This window comes from Xiphophorus hellerii, chromosome 13 (genome assembly GCF_003331165.1).
Source record: "Xiphophorus hellerii strain 12219 chromosome 13, Xiphophorus_hellerii-4.1, whole genome shotgun sequence".
Lineage (NCBI taxonomy): Eukaryota > Metazoa > Chordata > Actinopteri > Cyprinodontiformes > Poeciliidae > Xiphophorus > Xiphophorus hellerii.
Window position 1 is genome coordinate 7,106,590 of NC_045684.1, and position 24,202 is coordinate 7,130,791.

A 24,202-nucleotide genomic window follows, 5' to 3' on the forward strand; every position below is an offset into this window, starting at 1 on the left:
TTCAACAGGCATCAAATTTTATATCACAGTTTTACAGGTTAAATTCTTTTTTTTTTTAAATCACTGTTCATGAAGGCAATACAGACCTGTAAATTATTAATTAATCTAGTAAACATGAAGTTCTTTATTTGAAGCAGAACTGTGATTAAAGAGTATTATAATTGTGAAACTCCGATAAATTAACATCTGTTGATCAACATTTTTAAAAAAAACCCTTACATTTCAAGTGAAGCTAACAGGATCTGATCAGGCAAATGTTTATTTATTCTCATGTCACAAATTAGTTCAGGACATATTTGTATGGACCCCACATGATCGTTTTACAATCTGATACAGTTTTAACATCAGTCGTTACCTTTTATCTTTAAGCCAATCCTGGATGAGCCGTCAATGTGCTTTTGGAGTAATTTTGTTAGGCTGACCACTGCTGGGAAGAATGGAAGTGGGATCCCAGACTAGACGTCAATGACTGTTTCTAATCTTTTCTTGAATCTACAGTATTTAGATCAGGACATGATGTGTTGGGTCCACTCCATTCTGCTTCAGTGCCTCGAAAACATCTACACACAATTCTTCCAGTTAGATGTTCTTCAAGTCAGGAGCCTGGAGCTTTGATTATGTCTGTATCTGCAAAAGAGATGCATAAATGCTGCTGCTATTGGATCTGATGCATGCCTTGGGTTCGTTTGAGTTTAGTTCAATCCTCTTCTTGCATGGGGTTCAGAAAAAATGAGGCCGATTGCACTGCTTCATGATTTGCATCCATATTTATTTTATTTAAAATGCACCAATTATTTTAATACCCATCACAGTTCAAGGTTTTTAGCATTTCCTAGACTTATTTGCAGTTAAAGAACTGAAGACAATGAGTCGAGTACCATAGTAGAAAAAAGGTTATTTGGGTTAAATAGGATAATATTCTACAGGATTAGGAATTAGAGAAAATGTTCACAAATATTCAATAAAGTATGAGGTTTAACAGCTGTAAATAAGATGCATCCGATTTCATGTAAAGTTTGTCATCTAGAACTCATTTGTGGTCTTGATGGACTTCCAGATGTTTAGTCAGACCTCCTTTCTGTCTGTATCTTCTCCCACACACCGGACAGCTGAAGGGCTTTTCTCCTGTATGAATCCGCATGTGAACTTTTAGGTTCCCACTTTCAATAAAACCTTTCCCACACACAGTGCACTCATAGGGTTTCTCACCCGTGTGGATCTTCACATGTTTCTGCAAGCAGCCGTTCCACGAGAAACACTTCCAGCAGATGGGGCACTTATAGGGCTTTTCCCCCGTGTGACATCTCATGTGAGCCTTCAGTTGTCCTTTAAAGCCAAATCTTTTCCCACACACAGAGCAATTGAGAGGTTTCTTACAGGTAGAACATCCTGTACAGTTTACATGGACTTTACCACATCCACTTTCATCAACTTTGAGAATAGGTCCTGCTTTTAAATTCTCTTGAGGGGCTAATTCTTGTCCTTTCACAAAGTTTCTGTTAGCCCCTGCCTGGCTGTGATGATGAAGCTGCTGTGAGTGATGAAGACTGCATTTGATTATGCTGTCACCTTTGTGAACAGCCATGTGCATGTTCAGATTCCCTCGTTGTGCATAGCTCTTTCCACAAATGGTGCAGCTGAAGGGTTTCTCTCCTGTGTGAATTCTCATGTGGACCTTAAGGTTGCCGCTCTCGCTGAACCTTCTTCCGCACACCGAGCACCTGAAAGGTTTCTCCCCTGTGTGGATTCTCATATGCTTCTGGAGACGTCCTCTCCACGAGAAGCACTTCCTGCAAACCGGACACCGGAAAGGTCTGTCTCCTGTGTGGCATCTGATGTGCAGCTTCAGATAGCTCAGGGACCCGAATCTTTTCCCACATTCAGAGCATCGGAATGAGTTCAGAACATTAGACCCAATGTCGTTCAGAGGATTTTCATGATCCTGGATTACATCACACTCCTCATCTCCAGGGTCAGTTTTTGGTGCCATCAAGTCTGGATTAGTGTAACCAATACCAGTCTCAGGTTCTCCACTGTCGTCTTCCTCCAGAATGATTACGATTTCTTCAGTCTGGCTGTCATGAAGCTCAGAAGACTGAGCTTCCACCTCCTGTTCTTCTGTCTTCACATGGACAGAACCACTAAACATGTTGGTGGTTTCAACTTCCTCTTGTTCCTTTTTAAACTGGAGGCTCTTTGGTTCCTCCTGGTCGACTGTGGAGCTTTTCTCCAGCTGCTGCTGCTCAGAGTGAAGCTTCATCAACATCTGCTGGACATCTGAACGACCTAAAGCACAGAAACACAAAGAAGGGAGGGATTTTTGCTAATAATTCCTAACAGCAGCAGCTCCAGCATTGAACATAGTTCAATTTCGGTGTTTCAGAAGTGTTTTCTCCAGTAAGTAATAAAAATATATTTTCTTGCTACTGTGAAGAGTTCTGCACTACAATTTAACAACAGTAATATTTTATGTTGCCAGTTTTAGTTAATTAAAACCTTGTTTTCTTGCTAGTTGTAATTTAATTGTAAGCACAACTGGTTATAACTGATCTATTTAGTATGTTGACAAACATTATTATGTAGAAAACATAATGTTTGAACTATTAAAAAAATAGAGGAATACACTTTTTAACATCTTATTAAGCCAATTCAGAATAACATGAATTGTTTGACCTCCAGCTATTTATTTGTTCTTTTTTATTCGCACTATAATTACATTTCTTTTTGGGTTGATATATGTGGTTGAAATGAACATCAGAATGATAAAAACGGAAAATGTGGGATTTGGAGAACAATAAAACAGATTTCATTTGGCTTTCTGTCAGCATTTCCTCCTGTTTCTCTTATAAATGTCAGATTTGTAGAGTAAATATCTAAAAATTATCCATTTAATTTTTTTTTCCATCTGAGCTGTGAAATGTGAAAAATTTAAGAAACATGACTTTTTTTTTTTTTTTTGCCGAGTTCCGTCTTAAATTGTGCCATCCGTAATATTAATTTGGAGAGATTTAACACTGCTGTCTTTTACTCTTGAGTAATTTCTTGGATGGCTACTTTTTGCGTTTACTTCAGTAAAAATACGTTGAAGTAAAGGTACTCTTACTTGTGTAAAATTTTTGGGTACTCTATATACCGACCTCTATCTATATCACATTCCTGCTGCAGAAAAAAACCCCCAACATAAAATCATGCAGCACTTCTTAATCATAACAAAACGTCAGATTTTTGTTTTCTGACTAAATGTAAAGCATTTTATTCCTTCAGACGTTGTAGTTGCTGTTAAGAGTTTGTAAATGAGAATTTAGTGTCGATGCAAACCTGCTTTGCGATGCTTCATTTCAGCCGTTAAAATCACATCCAGAAAGTCTCGATGGCGTCGCTCCGTCTCCTCTTCGTACTCCAGGATCGTCTCCTCCAGATGTCCCAGGATTTCCTCCACGGCCGCGGACAGCCGCTGGCTGACGAAGACCTTCAGACTCTGGAGTCTGGACATCTTTACAGCTGCAGACTTTGGCGTTTTTTGGGCTGTTTTAGACCAGAGAACCAAACCAAACCATCCTCCTGCTTAATTTGAGTAAACAAAAGAACGGTTTCCGGGTGGGTTTTCAAAATAAAAGCCCCAATTCGCGACCTCCGTGTTTTGTTTACAACTGCTTGTCATTTAAATCCATCGTGATTTTTTAAAATTTATTTTATTTTTCCAGGTATTGGTCCAGGTAAATTTTGAATTGAAGACGTCTTTGTCTAAATTTATGCAAAATATTTACTTCTAAATCTGGGTTTTGCATTGACTTGCCACTGACTCGTGTTGTAAAAAATAGATTTCGTTTTAGAGATTTGAACATGCTTACAACATTTTGAATGAGTACTCTTGATTGTGACATCTTTGTGACAGTTAATACATCAGAGCAGAACATTTTTCTCTGTATTGAAACTCAAACTAACCAGGGTTGTGCTTTTTAAGATGTAAAATTAGTCATTTTAAATTTGGATTATTTTGTTTGGAATTGTTATAATACATATTGTCGTGTTTTTGAGTCTTTTCCTGCTACTTAAGAGATTGGAAAATTAAATGTCTATATCATATTAGAGATTCAAACAAATAATAACGAGACAAAGAGTTATAATTTGGACTTTTAAAATCAATTTAAAGCTTAATATCAACTTTTTACAATTATTATTATTATTTTTTACAATTATAATTACCGCATACCATATTTTCAATTTAATAGGGTAAAACCGAATAATAATTGGTGAAATTAACTACATTATTTATTTTTGAAAACTAGCCGTTAAAAGAAGTTGTTGCCATGGCGGCGTTGCTAGGATACGACAAGCCGCTCCGCCGCCATTGTCTTTTTTTTCTTTCAGTTAGAGTTCGTCTTCGGTTCTTTGGACAAAGTTTTTAGCCCGGTTTGCTCTGAGTCCGTCCTCCTGCTTCTCGGCGCTCGTCCCCGGCGGCTGCGCGGCGAATCCCGCCAGCCATGGAGATCACCTACGTTTACACGAAGTTCCGCCGGGAGTTTGGCCGTCCGGGTCTGTTCTCCGACCGGGCTGAGACGGTGATGGTGGACATCCAGCCGAATCCGAACCTGATCTCCAACTTTGTCGTAAAGACCCCCAGAGATCAGGCCTCGCAGGCCTGCGTGGACATGTGTGAGCACCCGGTTAGTTTACCTTTTAAATTCATTTTTAAATAACGGTTTTTGGCAACACTTTCTGACCGTTTCATAGTAAATCACCTATTTGACATTATTACTTAATTATGTGGGGTTGTTATTATTATTATAAGAGATTTAGGAGAAGGGAAAATAAATCATTGTAAATGTCAAATCAGCAAATTAGGTGAAACCTACAAAATAAATGCAAAACTATAAAGTGCAGAATCTGAACACCTGTTCAGCTTTTTAGTAGCTATGGAGCAATCAGGTGGTTCTGCTTGTGATGCTGTGATATCTTTGGCTCTTTTCATGAGCAGAAAGTTAACATTAATAGAGGAAAATATTTTTTTAGTCTTTAGCTGCTTTTTTATTTATGTTGTCTAAATAATTGTAGCTTCTGGGTGAACCAAACCAGGTGTGTGAAATCTTAGCCCCTCCATATAGCAACAGAAATATGCAAACAATTGAAAATTATCAAAGTTTTTCTAAAATCATTTAAGATAAATTAAAAAAAATAATTAAACATCTAATAAAATAATTTAATATAGTATATAAACATGCTTTCTATGCCATATTTTCATTTGATTAGTAATTAGAAACTACTTATTTAAGTTAGTTGAAACCCTATTAAAGATGGGAACATTTTATACATAAATGAATATGGATTCTTATGCGTATTGCAGGTTTACAGTAAATTAATATTCTTTTTATACTTTTAGATCTTGGACTGTTGCTTTATAGACCAACCTCTAACATTGAACCTTATTTTGTCGTGTTAATTTATGAACTTTAAACGAGCAAAGTTAATAAACGTTTTTCACATTACAGTAACATGATGCAACATCTCTGAGAAACATGTTGTCTTTGCCTTCTGCTTAAGCGACATGTAAGTGGATAAAAATCTAATTTTAGCATATTCTGGTGGACTTAATAAAATTATTCCTAGCTGTGAAAGTATGAAAAGTGTCTGGAGGAAACAGTGAAACTATCTGACGTTTTTAAGTTTTAAGCAACTAAAGATTAAGCCGTGTTAATCTGGGTAAAATGTTTGCTGTTTTCAGGTAAATACTGAGCGCTTTGAGTCCAACAATTCTGGCGTGAACCACATGGAGGGTGCGTGGCCAAAAGACATCAACCCGAGGGACCTGGAACAAACCGTCCGCTTCAAGAAGAAGATTGAAAAAGAGGAAAACTACGTCAACAGCCTCGTGCACCTGGGCTACGTAAGATCAACTTTGGTCCAATCAGAAAGTCACCGCTGCTTTCATTTATTTGATTTTAAGTCTTTCCATTCAGGTGAAGATCGTGTAAAGACAGAAAATGTTGTTTTATCGATTTACCTAACCGCTGTCCCTCTGCTGTCACCATGACAACCAGGTGATGGACCACTGCATCAGGCAGAACAACACCATAGACATCTATCAGGAGCACTTCAAGGAAGACACGATGGAGAAAGTACCGGAGTTACCGACAGCGAAGACCATGTGCGTCTTCAGGTAAATCTGACCAAGCATCAGCGCAGGGCTCAAACTAACCATTATTTTAGTTATTGATGAATCTATCGATTACTCTGACGATTAATAGGAAAAATTTTCACATTATGCAGATTTTTTATATAACCACTTCAGCCTTTTTAAATTGTATTAAAAATACATTAAATGCTGCAAATAAACAAGACATTCAGTTTAATTTTTAATAAGAAAATAAACATTTTCTTGCATAAAGTGCAATAGCAGCATTCCTTTAGTGAACGCTTGTACCAAAGGATTCAATTCATTTCAAAAACACTCTATTGTTCCTGAAGGGAAATTAAATGTTGGTGTAATTCATTGAATTTTTTCTGCAGCTGAAAAATATTTCTAACATGTTAAAGCTTAAACCTTTCTGCTTGACTTAACATCAATACAGTGTAGGGATGATCTGGTGATTATTTTTGGATTAACTGATTATTAATTGGATATCAATAGGTGTTTAATAAGAGATTTATTTACCGAATTTGAACCTGGTGAAGATAAAATTGCCACTTGAGGAGTTCTTAGAAGGAAGAAGGGATTTTTTTTTTACCTTGAATGGAAAATTTATATATTTTTTGTACAATTTTGGCTTAATATCAACTCAGTGTGTTGTTCTTTCAGAAAATGATCCTTTTTAGAATCTGTATACGGCAGTTATCAATCTCTTATTAAATTAGTTGATTATTTCAATAATCGGTTCATCACCATTAATTTGATTAATAGTTTCAGTCTTACGTCAGACTGATTCAGACTTTGTTCCATGCTTCACGTCTCCCTCAGAGATCCTAACAAGGTGAAGCGTACCATCACCGGCCTGTCGTGGCATCCCGATGGTGGCAGGAAGTTGGCGGCGGCGTACTGCAGCCTGGACTTCCAAAAAAGCCCCGCAGACATGAGCTTCGACTCCTACATCTGGGACCTCGGTGGGTCAAACTTCAGTCACAGAGGCCTGGTGAAGTTTCCTGTGGTTTTTCTCAACACAATATAACCAAAAACCTCCAGTGGTAGTGGCAGCATCATGCTGTGGGGATGCTCTTCTTCAGCTGGGATATTGAAGGTGGTTATAGATGATGGAAAGGTGGAATAATTGGTTCGTAAAATAATTATTAGTTGCAGCCCTAAGGAGAAGTTTGTTTCTGATTTAACTTCAGACAGTGGGGAAAAAATTAATTTAGTGTATGTAAACTTCTGGTTTCAGATGTAGATGTTTCCATCTAGTCTGACAGAGGGCAGGATATTAAAACAAATGTGCAGAAATTAAGAATCCAGGTGTGTAAATCTGGTGGAGACATGACTGAAAGGAGCTGAGAATTCAGATTATCTTTAGTGTCATTAAACACAACATCAGAGACGCATACTAGGTCACAAACAGAAACCAGCTGGATAAACTATAGAACAAAATAATATAAAATAGAATAAGAACCAGATTAAAAATGGGAAAGGCTGTATAAATATGAGTGAATATAAAAATATAATATAATATAAAAAAATACATACCATTAGACCAAAGAATTTTATTTAAAAAATCAACTTTGCGTTATTTTGCTTTCACTTCACAGCTCCGAGCTCCTCTTGGTCTGTCAAAAAAAAAATGCTTTGATATTTGTAGTTCTAAGGTAGAAACGTATTTCCACCTCAACCTCAGATTTGTTGGATATTTTGTCTTCCAGAGAACCCAAACTACCCTGAGATGGCTCTGAAACCAGAATCTCCACTGGTTTGTCTGGACTACAACCCGAAGGACCCCCACACTCTGGTGGGGGGCAGCTACAGCGGGCAGATTGGTGCGTTCACATTCAGGATTCAAATCATTCCCAGGGTGGAGATTTATCTGTGGGTGCGTTTGTTTTAGCCTTCTGGGACACCCGGAGAGGAAGCCAGCCTGTGGAGTATTCTTCTTTGGAGCACAACCACAGAGACCCGGTTTACAAGATCATCTGGCTGCAGTCCAAGACGGGGACGGACGCCTTCTCCGCCTCCACCGACGGACAGGTGGAACAATCCCACACAGATGAAATCATGTCTTATAGGTGGATTAATATGGGACTGAATCGATTGATCAATTATTTAAATGATTGTTAATTAATTTACTAATTGTTAACTGTGGTATGCACTCAAGAAAAGGTCATCTGCTGAAAGAACAACCCAGATATTAAGATATTAAGCCAAAACTGTACAGAAAAATACATAAGTTTTGCATTCAAGACAAAAGAAACTTTGTCTTTTAATACATTTAATTCAAAACTCTTCAAGTAGCATAGATTTAGCTTCATCTGATTTAAATTCTGTAAAATAAAATCCATTGAGCTCCTTTTACCATCGAATTATTAATTGGTTAATCCAGAGGTAAGCTCTACAGCGCATTGATAAGTCAGGCTGAGCTTTTCACCTGTTGATGTTAGAAGTATTTTTTAACTGCAGGTTCAACCTTTGCTACTTATTTTCAAACGTTCGCTGAAGAAATGCTACTTTGTTGCATTTCAGACAAAAAAATTTTTTTTAAAGAAAAATAAATGAAGTATTTGTTTATTTGCATTTTTTAATGTTTTTGCTTGTATAAAAATTGTTCTTATCTGATTCAAAATAACTGATGACTAAAATGATCGTTAGTTATTGCTTTAGATCAATGACTGCTGGACGAGACCGAACCGGACCGGTCAGTGAATGATGGAGGGACATTTGATGGATTAATGGAGATGTCCTAGTTAAAGTAATGAGCCTTTGAGAGGACGGTTTATCTTCTCTTGTCAGATTCTGTGGTGGGACGTTCGTAAGCTGAGCGAGCCAACAGAGCGTCTGGTTCTGGACCCGAGCCGGGAGGGGAATCTGGACCGGGCTTTAGGTGCCATCTCTCTGGAGTTTGAGCCCACCATGGTGACTGTTTGTTTCTGTTACTTTGTTTTTGTTCTGTTCACAAACCGAAACTGCAGTTTTAACATTTATCCATTCAGAATTAGAACATTATTAAATTAGATTTAATGATTTCAGCATTGATGAATTAAAACATTTTAAATTGTTTAAAATTTAACGTCAACAGGAACTGCCACGTTCCAAATAATAGTCCTCATAGTTTAATTGTTGTTACCATAGCTACAATCTGATGCAATGAGTCCAATCTTTGTATTTGAGGTCAGTTTAGCCAATAATGCATCTCAGCAAATAATAACCAATTATCACAGATTGTTTTTAAGCTCAGCCAGTTAAACATGGCCGCCTCTCCCAGATTCCTCCAAATCTGTGTAGGAACGCAGTTAGTTCCTGTTTAAAATATGTTCTTAACAGGAAGAAACATCTTCAGCTTGAGACCGGCCTTGAATTATCTTCATCAATAATTGTGTCTCTTATAATTTTAGGACATTATTATTTGTCAACAACCTGACTATCTTACCTTTTTTATTTAGTTTTTATCACATAAAGCACATTAAACTGTCTTGTTTCTGAAATGTGCTTTTCAAATAACCTGGACTTCACTACCTTACCTTTATTTTCTCCCCTTTTATCTATTAAAATAATAATAATAATAATACATCCACCTCTGCACAAGCAATCAATCGATGTTTAGAGCTTAAGTTACAAAAAACAAGACTTACTTATTTTTAGTGCTTTTTTATGTAAGTCTGCTGGAAGCTAAATGTCAACATCCTGATCATGTTGATGTTTCCCTCAGCCAACGAAGTTCATGGTGGGCACAGAGCAAGGCATGGTGGTCTCCTGCAACAGGAAGGCGAAGACTCCGGCCGAGAAGATCGTCTGCACCTACGAAGGCCACCACGGACCCATCTACGCCATTCAGAGGAATCCTTTCTTCCCCAAAAACTTCCTGACTGTTGGGGACTGGACGGCCCGCATCTGGTCAGAGGACATCAAGGAGTCCTCCATCATGTGGACCAAGTAGGAATCAGCCTCGCTCCTCTGGAAGAGGCTCTGCAGAGATCACTGTGTTGGGCTGTCCATCTGTTTTCCATTTTCTTTCTTCTTCCTGAACTTTCTGCTCTTTTTTACTCTAAATACCAGGGACGCATGTTTTCACTGTTGATACGATACCAATATCTGAGGTTTACACTGCAAAAACACCAAATCTTCAAGTAATTTTGCTCTAGTTTCTAGTACAAATATTTTAGTACAGCTGAAATAAGACAAAACTAACTTTCAAGTAACTTTTCAGCATGATATTGGAGCGTGTTTTAGTCAGTAATTCCTTAATATTGATTAAATAGTTCTAGTTTCACTGGCAGATTATTTCACTTACAACAAGACATTTTTCCCATGTTATAAACGAAATAATCTACCAGTGAAACTATTTCATCAGTATTAAGGAATTAATTTTAATCATTTCTTAAAAGTTTCTTGTAAGTTAGTTTGGTCTCATTTCCAGTTTGCTAAGATATTTGCACTAGAAACCAGATCAAAAATATCTGGTAAGATTTTGTGTTTTTGCAGTGTAGTTTCGGACAATGCCAGTCTGATACAGAGAAACAGCTGGATTGACGTAAAAGATTTCTTTTTTAAAATTAAAACTCTATTTCATAACTCTGCACCAAGCTTGGTCAAATATGTAAAAACAATTCTTTAATTTGCTCAATCAGTGCAGTTAGGAGAATAACAGCCAATGTAAAATAAATAATAAAGGAACTGAAAGAATAAACTGCATCTCAGTTTAAATCTTCTGTCAAATGGCTCAGAAAGTACAATTATTCTAGATATAATGTGAAATAAATAATAAACATGACGCCACTCAGAGCACAAAGCATAGAATTAGACAGAATAGATCGGGCACATTGTCCCTGATCCAGATTTTTTTCCAATATCGTGACCGATACAGATATTAATATCTGTTCAGTGCATCTCTACCAAATACCAGACTTCAGTTTTATTCCTCTGGGGTTTTGCGCTCCAGGTACCAGATGTCCTACCTGATGGACGCCTGCTGGAGTCCAGTGAGACCTTCTGTCTTCTTCACTGTGAAGATGGAGGGTGTGCTGGACATCTGGGACCTCCTGTTCAAACAGAGAGAGCCCACGCTGAGCGTCAAGGTGCTCCGATCCCACCAGAACTCCCAGCAGCGTCTCCTCTGCTGAGTCAGAATCACCGTGACGTTTGCTCTGTCTCCAGGTTAGTGACAAACCGCTGTACAGCCTCCGTATCCAGGACAACGGCCAGGTGCTGGCGTGTGGCTCCCACAGCGGCGAAGCCGCGCTGCTGCAAATCTCCTCTGGACTGTCCACCCTGCAGAAGAACGAGAAGAGTCTAATGGCTGCTGTAAGAAACACAAAGCATTTCCTGATCAGAGATTTCACTTAGGAACAAGATAAACTAGTAAATGTAGTGCCACGTAAAAATATTCTAAAACAACTCCTGCGTTTTTAAAGAAAGCATTTAAGATTTTGTTTCACACTGGAATAAACTTTATCCACCAGCATTCTCTGAAAACATTTTCCTGCGTTATTCTGCAGATGTTTGAGAGAGAGACGAAGCGAGAGAAGATCCTGGAGGCCCGTCAGAGGGAGATCCGTCTGAAGGAGAGAAGTCGCTCCGAACAGAGCAGAGAGGACGAGGCAGGGCGGGAGGACGGAGACGACGACCCCGAGGAGCTCCTCGCCAAGGTTGAGAGCGACTTCTACAGCCTGGTGGAAACAGAGATGAGGAAGAGGGAGAAAGAGAGGAGAGCGGCAGCACCACAGGTGAGGAGAGACGGAGGATCCTTTGGTTATTATTCTTATTGGTCACATCTGTTTTATAATCTGTTTCACTCTTTCCTCCAGGAGGAAGAGGCCTGCGATGAAAATGAAATGAAGAATGAAGCAGAAGATGAAGTGAAGAATGAAGAAGATATAGTGAAGATTGAAGAAGATAAAGTGAAGAATGAAGAAGATATAGTGAAGATTGAAGAAGATAAAGTAAAGAATGAAGAAGATATAGTGAAGACTGAGGCAGAAAGTGAAGTGAAGACTGAGGCAGAAAGTGAAGTGAAGATTGAGGCAGAAAGTGAAGTGAAGATTGAGGCAGAAAGTGAAGTGAAGATTGAGGCAGAAGATGAAGTGAAGATTGAGGAGGAAAAAGAAGAGAAGATTGAGGCAGAAGATGGTCAAACTGAGTAATCCTTATGAATGAAAACATCTGTCCTGCCTCAAACTCTTCACCTTCGTTCCAGTTTAATGTTTTTCCATTCACTTGTTATTTGCATCTTAGTTTTCACATTCTGGTATCATTAAACTGAGTGCAGTTCATCTGTGTTTGTGTGATCTGGTCATACACCATGGAGCACTTCATAAAAACTGGGTTCCTCAACAGTCTGGAAAGGTTTTACAAAGACAAGCAACAAAAATCAGGCTGGGGAAAAAACAATCAGTCTCTTGTGTTTGTAGATTTTAGACTTTAAAACTGATCACTGTAGAAATAGGAACTTCATTTCTGTACTTTAAAGACTGGCAACAAAAAAAACAGGACTAAACCACTGAAATCAAATACTGAAACATTTTCTAACAGTTTCTATTTTCAAATTGTACAGACTTTTATTTTCTACATATATTTTTTTATTTAAAGTCTCTATATAAAATGTTTTAATGTTTTAAGATTTAATGGGTGGATGGATATTTGTGGTTAAAGTTAAGGAAAATGTATTATAATTAATTTCAGTTTTTTAATCCTGATGGTTTAATTTATTTTGGCACTTGTTAAAATACATTTTAAATCATGAAAATACCAAACCAGGTAAGTCAGAGCATATGATGGAGAAAATAAACAAATCTAATTTTAGATTTACTTTCACAATGCTGTAAAAATAATGCTTATTATACTGATCTGTAATCAAAAACAGAAATATAGATACTTTATTGATCTCACAGGAGAAAATATTTTGTCACAGCAGCTTTTACAACACGAACAGCGCAGTTTATAACATAAAACAGGATGGATCAGAAAACATGTTAAAATAGTGCCGAAAGACTCCACTCGGGTTTATTTCAGGTCAAATGGTTTTAGTAAAACCAAAAGAGGGCAGAAAAGTGATTAAAATAAATCCAAGCAGCCGCAGAAGCGAAGAAGAAGAATTCCGGAAGTCCTTCTGTTGTTTACTTCCGTAGCGCTCGTTAGCAGCAGCCGGTCATTCGGAGCGGCTTTTCTCCAGAATAGCCCTCGTACTCCAACCTTTCCCCCCCGGAAGGCGACATGTCTCGGTCCCAGAAGTTGCGTCTGTTCGTCACTCAGCGCCTGAACGCGGCGGTCGAGGAGATTTTGGCGGCTTTTGAGGAAACCATCGTGAAATACGAAGAGGAAGCCGCCCTCAGCCAGCAGGTGATCTCCCGCCAACACGCGCTGCTCTGCGCCCTGGACAAGTCCGTGATGGAGGCACCGGCCGCAGGTGAGCCTCCACCTGTCAGTCCACAGGGGATGCTGGGACATGAAACCTTCTGCGATGCAGACAGACTTCCACCAGCAGGGGGAGCTCAAGTTATCCAGTGAAATGGCTGTTAGTACTCAGTACCTTTGAAAGACACTAAATTGAGGCGGGTGTTTGAATTTATACTTTTTAAAAAGGAATGAAAGTTTTTTTTAGGAACTTATAATTAAATTGATTTAAATTGTTCTTTATTTATTGCAAAGGGAAATTAGATGTTGTCGAATCCCATGTCATCCTACCATCTTCACATACAGTAGATGCTGTGGGCAGTAGCAGTCAGTCTTGCAACAAATCTGAAGAAGCCTCTGACTGAAGCTTAATTTCTGGGCAGCTAAGACGATATTCCACAGTAACATGTCCTGGATGACAGCATCAGTTGTTGGGAAACACTGCTGATCCACCTGCCGCTCCTCTTTAGAAAACCAGGCAGAAAGATGTTGGCGACTCTATTTTTTTTTTCAGTACTACTGCTTTGTATTTTAATTTGAGAACAGTTTTTGGCTTCTCTATCCACCTCTGTATGTAGAGCGTCTGCACCAGGAAAGTTAAAACAGAAATATTGTGAAGTGCATCAGAAATCTGAAATTCAAAGTTCTTTTCAACTTCTGTCAAATGCTAAAACCAAGCAGCTGAACGCTCACACACAGAGACTAACAAGCACACATTTAACACACCATGAAGGACAATTTTTATAAGGTTGAAACGATTAATGGTGATTAATCGGGTATTGAAATAATCCCCAACTAATCTTGTAATCAATTAATTATTAACTGTCATATACAGACTCTTAAAAAAGGTCATTTGCTAAAAATGAAAACTCAACATACTGTAAAAATACAAATTTGCAATCCAATTATTGATTTCTTAATCCAAAGATTAATCAACAGATCATCTCTACATTGTATTAAGTCAAACATGAAACTTTGAGCTTTTCACACGTGTTAGAATATTTTTTTATCTGCAGATTCTTTGCTACAAATGATCAAGAGTTCAATAAATGAATAAAATGTTATTGCATTTTAAGCAATAAATTGTTTATTTTCTTATTTAAAAAAAGACTAAAATGTTTCTTTTTTAATATTTTACAAACTAGTGAAAAATCTGCAGAATGTGTCAACTTTTTATGCGATTGATCATCAGAATAATCGATTACTGCAGTAGTTTTTAGTTGCAGTCCTAGTTTTGCATGGATGTGCTCTGTCTGAACTCAAAGTGAATCTCATATTTACTTTTATTTTTTTTCCAGATGTCTTCACACAGCAGCTGCTGGATCCCAGAGAAGACCTGCTCCTGACCCGTCTGGACCAGAACCTGCTTCTTGAGCCTTCCTGCCATGTTGAGGTCAAACCCGAGGAGACTCTCCCCCCTCTGGACGCGGCGGAGATCATCGAGTTCACCTACAGCTCCCGGCCGTCCGCGAGGCTACGCGACCCCGTCCCGGACCCGGACGTCCCGGTTGTGTTGTCGTCGGAAACCGAAGACAGCGACGACTACAGCAAAGGCTCGCCCGACCCCGGATCAGCCCCTCGGGAACAGCCGAGTCGCCATGGCGACGGGTTCAGCTGCCAGGCCTGCAGTCGCGCCTTCAGCGCCCGCAGGTTTCTGTTCAGGCACGTCAGAGGCCACCTGCAGGACCCCACGCCGGTCTGCGGTCTGTGCGGGGAGCAGTTTGAGGTCCCTCGCGGACTCAAGCTTCACCTCCAAACCCACAGCAGGAAGAAGGTTCTGAAGAACCGAAGCAGAACCCAGAGAAGAGCCAGGCGGCTCCTCCAGCAGGTCTCTGACGTCAAAGAGCCGGAAGCCCAGAAAGAGGAGAACCCAAACCGGACTGGCCTGAAGAAGAGGAACCGGGGTCGGCCTCGGAGCGACAACCAAGACCCAGACAGTCAGAAAGTTCTGAAAAAAAGGAAGAGGAAACTCTAAACCTCTAATCCCGGCTTTTAATCCAGTTTATTCCACACATATCGACTGCAGCTTGGTTTTCACTTTAACTTCTGGATTTTCTACTCTGATCTTTGGTTTATTAGGCTTTTCTACTTTTAAAAAGTACTTTTTTTTTCTGGAAAAAAAATTCCAGAGAAATTCTGACTTTTTCCAAAATTCTGCCTTTAATCTTGTGAGAAAAGTCATATTTTTTTTTTATCATTGGCCCTAATCCTCCTCCAAACAGCATCTGTGGTTGATGGAAAAGTTTTACCATAAAGAGAAGAAAAACCTAAAAGCTTCAGGTCTTAAACATGAAAATGTTTCTGATTAAAGACGATAAACAGAGATGAGATGGAAGGACGGCGACTTGCTTTTCTGAACTTCTCTTAAAATTAATTTAAGAGGAGTTTCCATTCAGAACCAGAGATCGTGAACATAACTCTGAAACACAGAGTTATGTTTTTTATCAGTTATGTCTCAGATGAGGTACAGTTTTAATTAATTGTTTGATGCAGAAATTTGGTTCCACATTAAAAACTTTAGTACCAGTTGAAGTGGCTCAAAGATTATTGAATTTAAACCTTCCTCAATCTGAGAAATCCAGTTAAAACGTTTATTGTAATTAGAGAAAACATGTTTTTTCATGTGCCAAACTTTATTTAAAATTCAATTCATAAAAATAAAAATTTTAAACAGTTATTTTTTCTTCTAAAACAGATTTTTTTTGTATAATAACGAGTTAAAATCATTAATATTGACGATCAGATCAGTTGTGATGCTGCAGTAAATAAGTGCAGCTGTCAATAATGGGAATAAATAATAACTAATCATCCGATCTAAACCATAACTCTGATCCAGAATCAGAGTTATGTTCATTTTTATCTGCAGGAATCGTTTATCAGCTTTTAAATTCATTTTTGTGTTTCTGGTGCAGGAAATAAATAATCACCCAGAAACTGTAAAAGAAGCTAAAGTTTGTTTAAGCTAAGTCTAAGAGGAGGGGTCGCGACCCTGCGCTGACCTATGAGCAGGCTTCTTGTCCCTGTTCTTGGAGCGAAGTCGGGCTCTGTGTTTGGTTTGTTTCTGGCTCGTCTGTTTCTCATTGGGTCACTGATTTTCTGCATTTTCACCAGAAGCCTTGACATGCTGTGCCGCGGTGTTGCTCTCCACCTTCTCCTCGTGCTTTATGAGCATAGCTGGTTATTTGCCCACGGCGAGCCCCATGATCGGGTTTCTCTCCGGCTGGTCGATGCCTCTGTTGCTCCTCTTGGCGGCGCGCTGAAGGTCTTTAATGTAGTTCTTCCTCTCCATGTGGTAACCTCTGCTGGAGTTGAAGAGCTCCAGAGCTGCCGCGGCGTCCAACCCGTCCACATCGATCAGGTACCTGCAGATCAGGTAGCCGGTGCGGTTCAGCCCGTGGGTGCAGTGGACTCCGATTAGCCTGTTGTTGTCCTGGTTCTGCCTCAGGAAGTGCCTCACCACGCGCTTGAAGCTCAGGATGACTTCGTCGTTTGGAACGTGGTGACCCTCGGTGGGGATCTTGATGTAGGCGCAGCACTGCGGGATGTCTGACACTGAGTAGTACCTGGTCGTAAAGGTGAGGTCGATGATCAGACCGAGCTCCTGGTTCTGCTGTCGCACCGAGTCCAGCAGGTCCCACATATCAAAGGACTGGCAGGCGGGAAGTTGGCAGTTCAGGGCGGCCTTTAGAGGAACCTTGAAGGGAATGAACCTGGTTCCTGGGATCCTCGATCCAACGGGACAGTAGTCCAGCCACCCATCAGGAACGCCCGTCTTCTTATTCCTCTTCTTCCGCTGCTGCTGCTGAGACATCACTACGCCTCGGAGGGTTCTGTTCCCAGCTGACACTTTAAGACATAAAACACAGAAAGATCCACAAAGCTGCAATATCAGTCTTAATGTCAGTATTTATAAAAAAAATATATTCTTTTAGATATTTGTTGAAACTGTCACAATGTTGTGACAGTGTGAAACAGATAATCTGTGATAGAGTTCCTCTGCCTTCTCCCAGTGCTACAGGGGGGCCCAAAGTCGGTCCTGGAGGGCCGGCATCCTGCATGTTTTAGTTCTTTCCCTGGTTTAACGCACCTGGATCCAATGATGGCTCATTAGAAGGCCTAAGAAGAACATTGACATGCTGAAAAGGTTGTTGGTTCTACCAGGGAGAGAACTAAAACGTGCATGTCGGCCCTCGAGGACCGACTTTGGGCACCCCTGGTTACTAGAAACAACCTCTTTAAATAATATGCCGAATTTACCAGAGGATATTCTTAAGTATAAAAAAAGTAAGGTGATGTTTGTAGATGTATGTCGCTCTTCACATGATTAAATTAAAACAAAACAATATTTTTCTAAGAAAGTTTGGATCAGGTTTTGAACAATGAAGCTGAAGTTGGTTTCTGATTCCAGCTTCTGAGTCGGAAAATGGTTAAAGGTTAAAGGGCGATTACACCTAATTTTTCACCACCTTCAGAATATTTAATCTGCTGTAGCTTAAAAAACTACAAAACCTTGACACTTCAAACCTGGACTGGATTATTCTGCTCTAATAGCAGAATATTACCCATCAGTCATCAACGACTTGTAGCCCTGATATTCCACAACATGAAGGTCCTGGAGAGACTCCTGTCAGCCCACCTGAATAAGCAGACAAGGAAATATCAAGACCCCCTGCAGTTTGCTTATTGCAGTGGAGTTGGAGTTGATGATGCCATTATACACTGATTCAGCAAACCCCCTGTCATAAGACTGTCTTGGGAAGGCAGAGTATCTTCAGTCAGAGGCTTCGTCAGATTTAGTGCAACACAGACTGCTGCAGAAGATCTTCCCATCCAACAGCCATCACCATCTACAACACAGGTGTCAAACTCCAGTCCTCGAGGGCCGCTGTCCTGCAGTTTTTAGATGTGTCACAGGTACAAAAAGCTGGAATGAAATGGCTTAATTACCTCCTCCTTGTGTAGATCAGTTCTCCAGAGCCTTGCTAATGACCTAATTATTCTATTCAGGTGTGGTGCAGCAGAGGCAAATCTAAAAGTTGCAGGACAGCGGCCCTCGAGGACTGGAGTTTGACACCCCTGATCTACAATAACTCTTTGAAGCTTCAATGAGTTACATTGATATTTGATGTCCCTTTGGGATTAATAAAGTGTTTTTCAATTAGAATTGAATTTGAAAAAAGAAAACTGCATGCAACAAGTGTGAATAGTAATCTGAATTTTAGTGAAGTTTCTCAAATTAAAAAAAGGTTTCACAAATCCCATACATTGTTTTATATATTCTGCTATTAGAGCAGAATAATCCAGTCCAGGTTTGAAGAGTGTAGGAGTTTTAGCTTGGGAATTAGAGCAGTTCTAGTTTGATCCAGATGCAACAAAGGGTCTGAAATCGGCCTTTGTTGAAGTTTCACAAATCACAAACATGGTTTTAAATATTCTGATATTAGCTGAGAATAATCTATTCCAGGTTTGAAGTGTCAATGTTTTGTAGTTCGTTAACTAAAGTAGATTAGAGAAGGTGGTGAAAAATTAGGTGGAATCGCCCTTTAGGCACTTCCCGAATCTCAAACCCACTTTAGCTTCGTGTTTAAACTCAAATAACAACCAAAAAATAAAAACCGTATTTAGACAAAAGATAAAATGTTAAAATGAATCGCTGAACTTACATAACAACGTACTATTTCGGTAGATACGCCAACTCATCAGTCAGTTGAACTGTTTCCTTGTTGCCCTCGAGATGACGTCACGCCCGCGCCGGAAGTTCTTCGTTCTGTTTTCATGTCGCCCTTTTGTTGTGTTTAAAAACCTCTTAAAAATGTCCAAAAAGCGGCCAGAGAGCGGCAGCCTGAGGGCCTGTGTGGAGCAGCAGCTGGCGGCCGCAGCCTCGGGGGTCCTCGGCCTGCTGGAGGAGCGCGGCCAGGCGGAGCTGGAGGAGCTGCGGGCGCTGCTGATGAAGCGGATCGCAGCGGCCGTGGACTCCATCCTCACCGCGTTCGAAGCGAGCAGAGCGGCCGAAAGAGGGACTCTGGAGCCGGGAGAGAGGCGGAGAGGAGGCCGCGGAGAGCAGCCAAAAGGTCCGTGAGCTCACCTGTAATGAATTACAACCAGAAAAATCATATTAAGCTCATAAAAACATGATCCACCTACTACAAGTGGAGCTTTCAGCCAAAATATTATCAGATTGATTTAAGGTTTTGTCCCTGGATGGGGGCAATATAGGAGTAGTAAGCCACCAGATAATAATAACATTAACATTCATTGTCATTATAAAAACACGTAAGATAGAAGCAATTATATTGTTTAAGGTTAGATATCTCTAATCATACCAGTTTTTCTCATATATTTTTAGCTTCTTTATTTTTGTATGTAGCCTAAGTTCATGCGTTTTTGTTTGTTTAGTCATGTTTTTTTACTGCTTACTATGTGATCATAAAATTTTGTTTTTTGTGCAGTAAAGTGGAAAATCAGTCACCTGAAACTAATAAAGCACAAGTATTAATATAATTTAATGTTTTCACATTTTTGTCACATTATAATCACAGTGTGTTTCATTTGTGTGTTACATGATGATTTCATTTTTCCCAAGTTATAAGTGAAACAATCTGCCAGTGGAACTAATACTATTTCATCAATTTTAATGAATTATTTTTAAAACAAGCTCTTGTATCTTTCTAAAAAGTTACCTGTGAGTTACTTTTGTCTTATTTTAAGTTTACTAAGATATTTACAATAGAAACTGAACCGACATGCAAGATAAGGTTTTGTGTTTTTATTATTGTCAGTTGCAGCTAGTATTATCAGCAGCAAATTAATTTGTTGTTTATTTTCTTTGCAGAACTGTGTCTGTTTGTTGGTGTTAGGAGTCAGCCTTTCCAAAGACCATCTGGTTCCACTTCCAGACTCGACCAGCAGGCAGCTTTTGCAGACGATGACACGGCAGCTGAGGAGGAAGAGGATGATGCGGTTGCAGCAGATGAAACATCTCCCAGCTGCAAAGTTTGTGGGAAATCCTTTGACACGAAAGGCTTTTTGATCAAACATGTGGAGAAACATGCCAAGGAAGAGGCGAGTCGGTGCGGTGTGTGTGGGGAACGTTTGGAGTCCAGCGCCGACCTGAAACGGCATCTTCAGACGCATCGCGACAGCTGCAGGACCTGCGACTTCTGCGGCAAAAAGTTCCCCTCGATCCGAGCTAAGGAGACGCACGCGCGGCTGCACACCGGTGAGAAACCGTTCAGCTGCCGCCACTGTGGCAAAGGCTTCAGCCAGAAGGGCAACATGATGACTCACCTACAAACCCATGTAGAAGAAAAGCTCTCTGAAGACTCCGTCCTCAGCATTTCACCAGAGCAAGACATGAAGACCGACAGTGAACAGACGGCGTTCACCTGCAAAGTCTGTGGAGCAGACTTCCTAACGACCTCTGACCTCAGGAGACACGCTCGGAGCCACAACCAGCCGACCGACAGGAGCAAACGCAGAAAGCCGAGTCTGACTCCTTCTCACTCCTGCAAGGTCTGTGGGAACGCTTTCCACAATAAAGGGAACTTACTGCGACACACAGAGACACATTTAAATCACCCCGACCTCCTGTGTGGCGTCTGTGGAGAGCGGGCCGAGTCGTCCGAGAGCTTGCAGCTCCACATCCAGAGTCACAGAGAAATGAACAAGACCTGCGACATCTGCGGAGACAACTTCAGGGACATGGAGATCCACATGAGGACGCACTCCGGGCAAAAACCTTTCAGGTGTAAAGATTGCTGCAAGGATTTCCCCAGGAAGAGCTCCCTGGAGAGACACCTGAAGCTACACGCCGGCGAGAGGCCTTACATCTGCGAGTTCTGCGGGAAGACTTTCATCGAAAGCACCGTCCTCAAGCGGCACATCAAGAGCCACACCGGCGGGAAGCCCCGGATTTACACCTGCGAAACCTGTGACAAGAAGTTCACCATGAGCCAACATCTGGACGTGCACAAGAGGATCCACACGGGGGAGAAGCCGTTCCCCTGCAAGGTCTGCGGCAAGACCTTCAGGCAGATCGGCAACTTGGACTCCCACATGAGGATCCACACGGGCGAGAAGCCATTTATCTGCAGCCTCTGCGGGAAAACCTTCCGCCAGAAAATCTCGCTGGAGACGCACGAGCGTTTCCACAAGAAGGACAAGGCATTTGTCTGCCAGGTGTGCAGGAAGGGCTTCGTGCAGAAGATCGACCTGAAGAGGCACATGCTGACGCACACCGGTGAGAAACCCTTCAGCTGCCACGCCTGCGGAAAGAGCTACCAGGAGAAGCGCTCGCTGGAGTCGCACATGAAGGTCCATGCGGGGGAGCAGGTCACCAAGGACCCGGTTGTGATGTCACACATAAAGCAGCAGGAGGCGGAGGTCCAACCTCAGTTCACTCAGCTGTGATCTGCTGCTGTTTGTACATAAACGACTCAGCTCCTTCCTGTCTGATATAGGAAAAATGGCCCAAAACAGGAAGTCTGCTCTAACATTAAGAGACAGAGCTTCCTGTTTCTGATGCTTTCTGTAAAGGTCAGCTCCATCCAGCTCACTCTCACTAAGTTAGAGTCTGAAAGCAGAAACTCTGAGTAAAAACACATTTATAACAGCTGAATTGAATCTTTTCTGGATGTGATCCCCGTTTCAAGGCAAACTAATTAATTAATTAGTTTATTTCTTCCGATTAATCGTTTCAGACCAAACTAGAACTGTCATAGTTGTTTATATAATAATTTAAATCTGCTTTTAAAGATTCACAAACTGTTTAGAAAAACTTTAAAACATTCCTTTTCTAATTTTCCTGAAGTTATTTCAATATTCTGCAGATCTTTAATGCTCACTTTATTCAAAGATTTTATTTTCGACTTTGTTTTTAGATTAGTTGTATCCATTTGAAAAGTCCAAGTTCCAAGTTTTGTTCGTGTCAATACACAGAAACCGCTAGCAGTAACGCTAACCACAATTATTGCTAATAAAAAATATGAAAGGCAATTTGAAAAATACATTTTAGGTAGTATTTTTGTCTTTGTTTTAAAACCTCAATCAAAGCCTGTTTGATTGCAGAGCTGTGTAACTGTCTCTCTCACACAGTGTGACGTCACCTCTCATTCTGATTTAAAAGGTTAATGATTAGTCACAGCAGAAATGCTTTTTATTGCTCCTGTTTAGTAAATAATTTTACATTTCTGACAGCAAATTGGAGCCATTTCCACTCTTATCACTGCTATTATTTATTCTGAATGAATTTTGTACAAAAGTCCCCAGAAGGAGTTCAGTTCTGTGCTTTAATGTGTGCAAAAAACAAAAGTGAGCTACAAATAGCTATTTTAAGGTGATCTGCTGTAAATATTTTACATTTGGGTTTAATTTGTACAACTAACTTCGTTCCTGAACTTGGAGGATTTAACTGGTTTTTAGAGTTTCTGTAAAGCAAAGAGTCGACTTGTGTCATCTGCACTTTCATAATAAACATTTTTTATGGTAATTCATCCAGAAATAGGGAAGAAAAGATCAGAACATTTTGAATAGAAAACCAGCAAAATAACTACACTATTCCTGTAATATTAAGTAACTCTTAGCTGTTGACTGGAGTTATTTATAAATTAATTGAAAGCTTTATTAAAGCTGACAGAATAATTATAGATACTAATTTTGTTGACATCAAAACATTCAAAATTAAATCCTGAAAACAATTTTCAAAATACAGAGAAAACTTTAGATATCACCTAAAGTGATTAATTTTTGAATTATATTACTATTGTAACTTCATTAACAGTTATTATTACTTGTCTCCATTCCTAAAAATACCCAAAAAGAACCGTTTCTCTTACAACATATGATACAAACTATTTTAAAATTTGTATTTTTATCTATTTTAATCTTATTTAATTCTTGTGCTTTAAAAAGCATATTTTCTACAAATTTCATATTTCAAAATTTATTATTTCCTGGACACAAATTTGAAGAATTTTTAAAAATCAGTTTCTTTAAACAGTTTGGGCCTCAAACCAAAACAATCAGCGGTGAAAAGATCAAGAAAAAATATTTTCTACAGCTTATAAAAATCTCCTGAATTGTTTATTATTGTACAGGAACCTTGTAAAATAATTTAAACTTGATTCTTTTTTCCCCCTTTTTTGTTATGAAAAGAAATGAGGATCAAAAACGTGACTATTGCTCACTTATAAATGTATCTTTGCTATAAACACAATTTAAACTTGTAAAATAGTTTAATGCATTAAAATTGTTTTTGTGTTTTCCCTGCATTGTTTTGACTGAGTAGTAGCTTTTAGTGTTTTTATTTTTCTGCAGATTTAATGTATTTTTCTCTTTTTGTTTGACTTTAAGAGAAAACTTTTATTTTGCAGAACTTTTATTTGAAGTTGTATAATGATGTGGTGATGCTGGATTGTCTTTTATCCTGAGTTACTTCTGCTAAAACTGTGTGAAATTTCAAAAAAATAAAAACGGTTTGGTAAAATTTTGATGGCGATTGTAATTATTGGCTTCATGTTGATATTTTCTTGCAACCAATGGTTAATAGAAATGCAGAGTCAAATCACGATGAAGAAAAACGTCAATAACTGGGGAATCAGATCGATCACTGAAACATGGAGACAGAAAGCAGACACTGCTCATCCAGCAGGGGTCGCTGTTGCACCATAACATTTAATGGAA

General features: G+C 39.6%; 5 protein-coding genes across 5 annotated transcripts; 3 read left to right on the forward strand and 2 right to left on the reverse strand.

Moving 5' to 3' along the window:
* Window positions 1-59: 59 nt before the first annotated feature.
* Window positions 60-3,713, reverse strand: LOC116731618 (gastrula zinc finger protein XlCGF57.1-like). The gene is made up of 2 exons (XM_032581430.1): window positions 3,319-3,713; window positions 60-2,286 (listed from the first exon to the last, which is right to left on the reverse strand). The coding sequence occupies exons 1-2, from the start codon at window positions 3,491-3,493 to the stop codon at window positions 1,031-1,033; spliced, it is 1,431 nt and encodes a 476-aa protein (XP_032437321.1). The 5' UTR covers window positions 3,494-3,713; the 3' UTR covers window positions 60-1,030.
* A 563-nt stretch (window positions 3,714-4,276) lies between these two features.
* dnai2b (dynein, axonemal, intermediate chain 2b) lies at window positions 4,277-12,402 on the forward strand. The gene is made up of 12 exons (XM_032581427.1): window positions 4,277-4,667; window positions 5,723-5,884; window positions 6,039-6,157; window positions 6,956-7,098; window positions 7,846-7,959; window positions 8,028-8,167; window positions 8,927-9,049; window positions 9,843-10,066; window positions 11,073-11,208; window positions 11,288-11,434; window positions 11,629-11,856; window positions 11,938-12,402. The coding sequence occupies exons 1-12, from the start codon at window positions 4,485-4,487 to the stop codon at window positions 12,271-12,273; spliced, it is 2,055 nt and encodes a 684-aa protein (XP_032437318.1). The 5' UTR covers window positions 4,277-4,484; the 3' UTR covers window positions 12,274-12,402.
* A 596-nt stretch (window positions 12,403-12,998) lies between these two features.
* On the forward strand, window positions 12,999-16,199 carry LOC116731489 (putative transcription factor Ovo-like 1). Its single transcript, XM_032581266.1, has 2 exons — window positions 12,999-13,535; window positions 14,821-16,199. Exons 1-2 carry the CDS (start codon window positions 13,343-13,345, stop codon window positions 15,495-15,497), a joined length of 870 nt encoding a protein of 289 aa, XP_032437157.1. The 5' UTR covers window positions 12,999-13,342; the 3' UTR covers window positions 15,498-16,199.
* A 182-nt stretch (window positions 16,200-16,381) lies between these two features.
* Window positions 16,382-19,281, reverse strand: LOC116731488 (RNA/RNP complex-1-interacting phosphatase-like). The gene is given in 2 exon segments (XM_032581265.1): window positions 16,382-17,368; window positions 19,198-19,281. Coding segments are annotated over 2 exon segments (903 nt in total). The 5' UTR covers window positions 19,223-19,281; the 3' UTR covers window positions 16,382-16,490.
* Window positions 19,242-24,011, forward strand: LOC116731487 (gastrula zinc finger protein XlCGF57.1-like). Its single transcript, XM_032581264.1, has 2 exons — window positions 19,242-19,593; window positions 20,355-24,011. The coding sequence occupies exons 1-2, from the start codon at window positions 19,257-19,259 to the stop codon at window positions 21,929-21,931; spliced, it is 1,914 nt and encodes a 637-aa protein (XP_032437155.1). The 5' UTR covers window positions 19,242-19,256; the 3' UTR covers window positions 21,932-24,011.
* Window positions 24,012-24,202: the final 191 nt, after the last annotated feature.

Coding starts and splice junctions, on each gene's coding strand:
- LOC116731618 (XM_032581430.1), bottom strand. CDS start 3,493: ATGTCCAGACTCCAGAGTCTGAAGGTCTTCGTCAGCCAGCGGCTGTCC. Junction 2,287..3,318: donor AATGAAGCATCGCAAAGCAG/GTTTGCATCGAC, acceptor TCTGTGCTTTAG/GTCGTTCAGATGTCCAGCAG.
- LOC116731489 (XM_032581266.1), top strand. CDS start 13,343: ATGTCTCGGTCCCAGAAGTTGCGTCTGTTCGTCACTCAGCGCCTGAAC. Junction 13,536..14,820: donor GATGGAGGCACCGGCCGCAG/GTGAGCCTCCAC, acceptor TTTTTTTTCCAG/ATGTCTTCACACAGCAGCTG.
- dnai2b (XM_032581427.1), top strand. CDS start 4,485: ATGGAGATCACCTACGTTTACACGAAGTTCCGCCGGGAGTTTGGCCGT. Junction 10,067..11,072: donor TCCTCCATCATGTGGACCAA/GTAGGAATCAGC, acceptor TTTGCGCTCCAG/GTACCAGATGTCCTACCTGA. Junction 11,209..11,287: donor AGCCCACGCTGAGCGTCAAG/GTGCTCCGATCC, acceptor CTCTGTCTCCAG/GTTAGTGACAAACCGCTGTA.
- LOC116731487 (XM_032581264.1), top strand. CDS start 19,257: ATGACGTCACGCCCGCGCCGGAAGTTCTTCGTTCTGTTTTCATGTCGC. Junction 19,594..20,354: donor CCGCGGAGAGCAGCCAAAAG/GTCCGTGAGCTC, acceptor TTTTCTTTGCAG/AACTGTGTCTGTTTGTTGGT.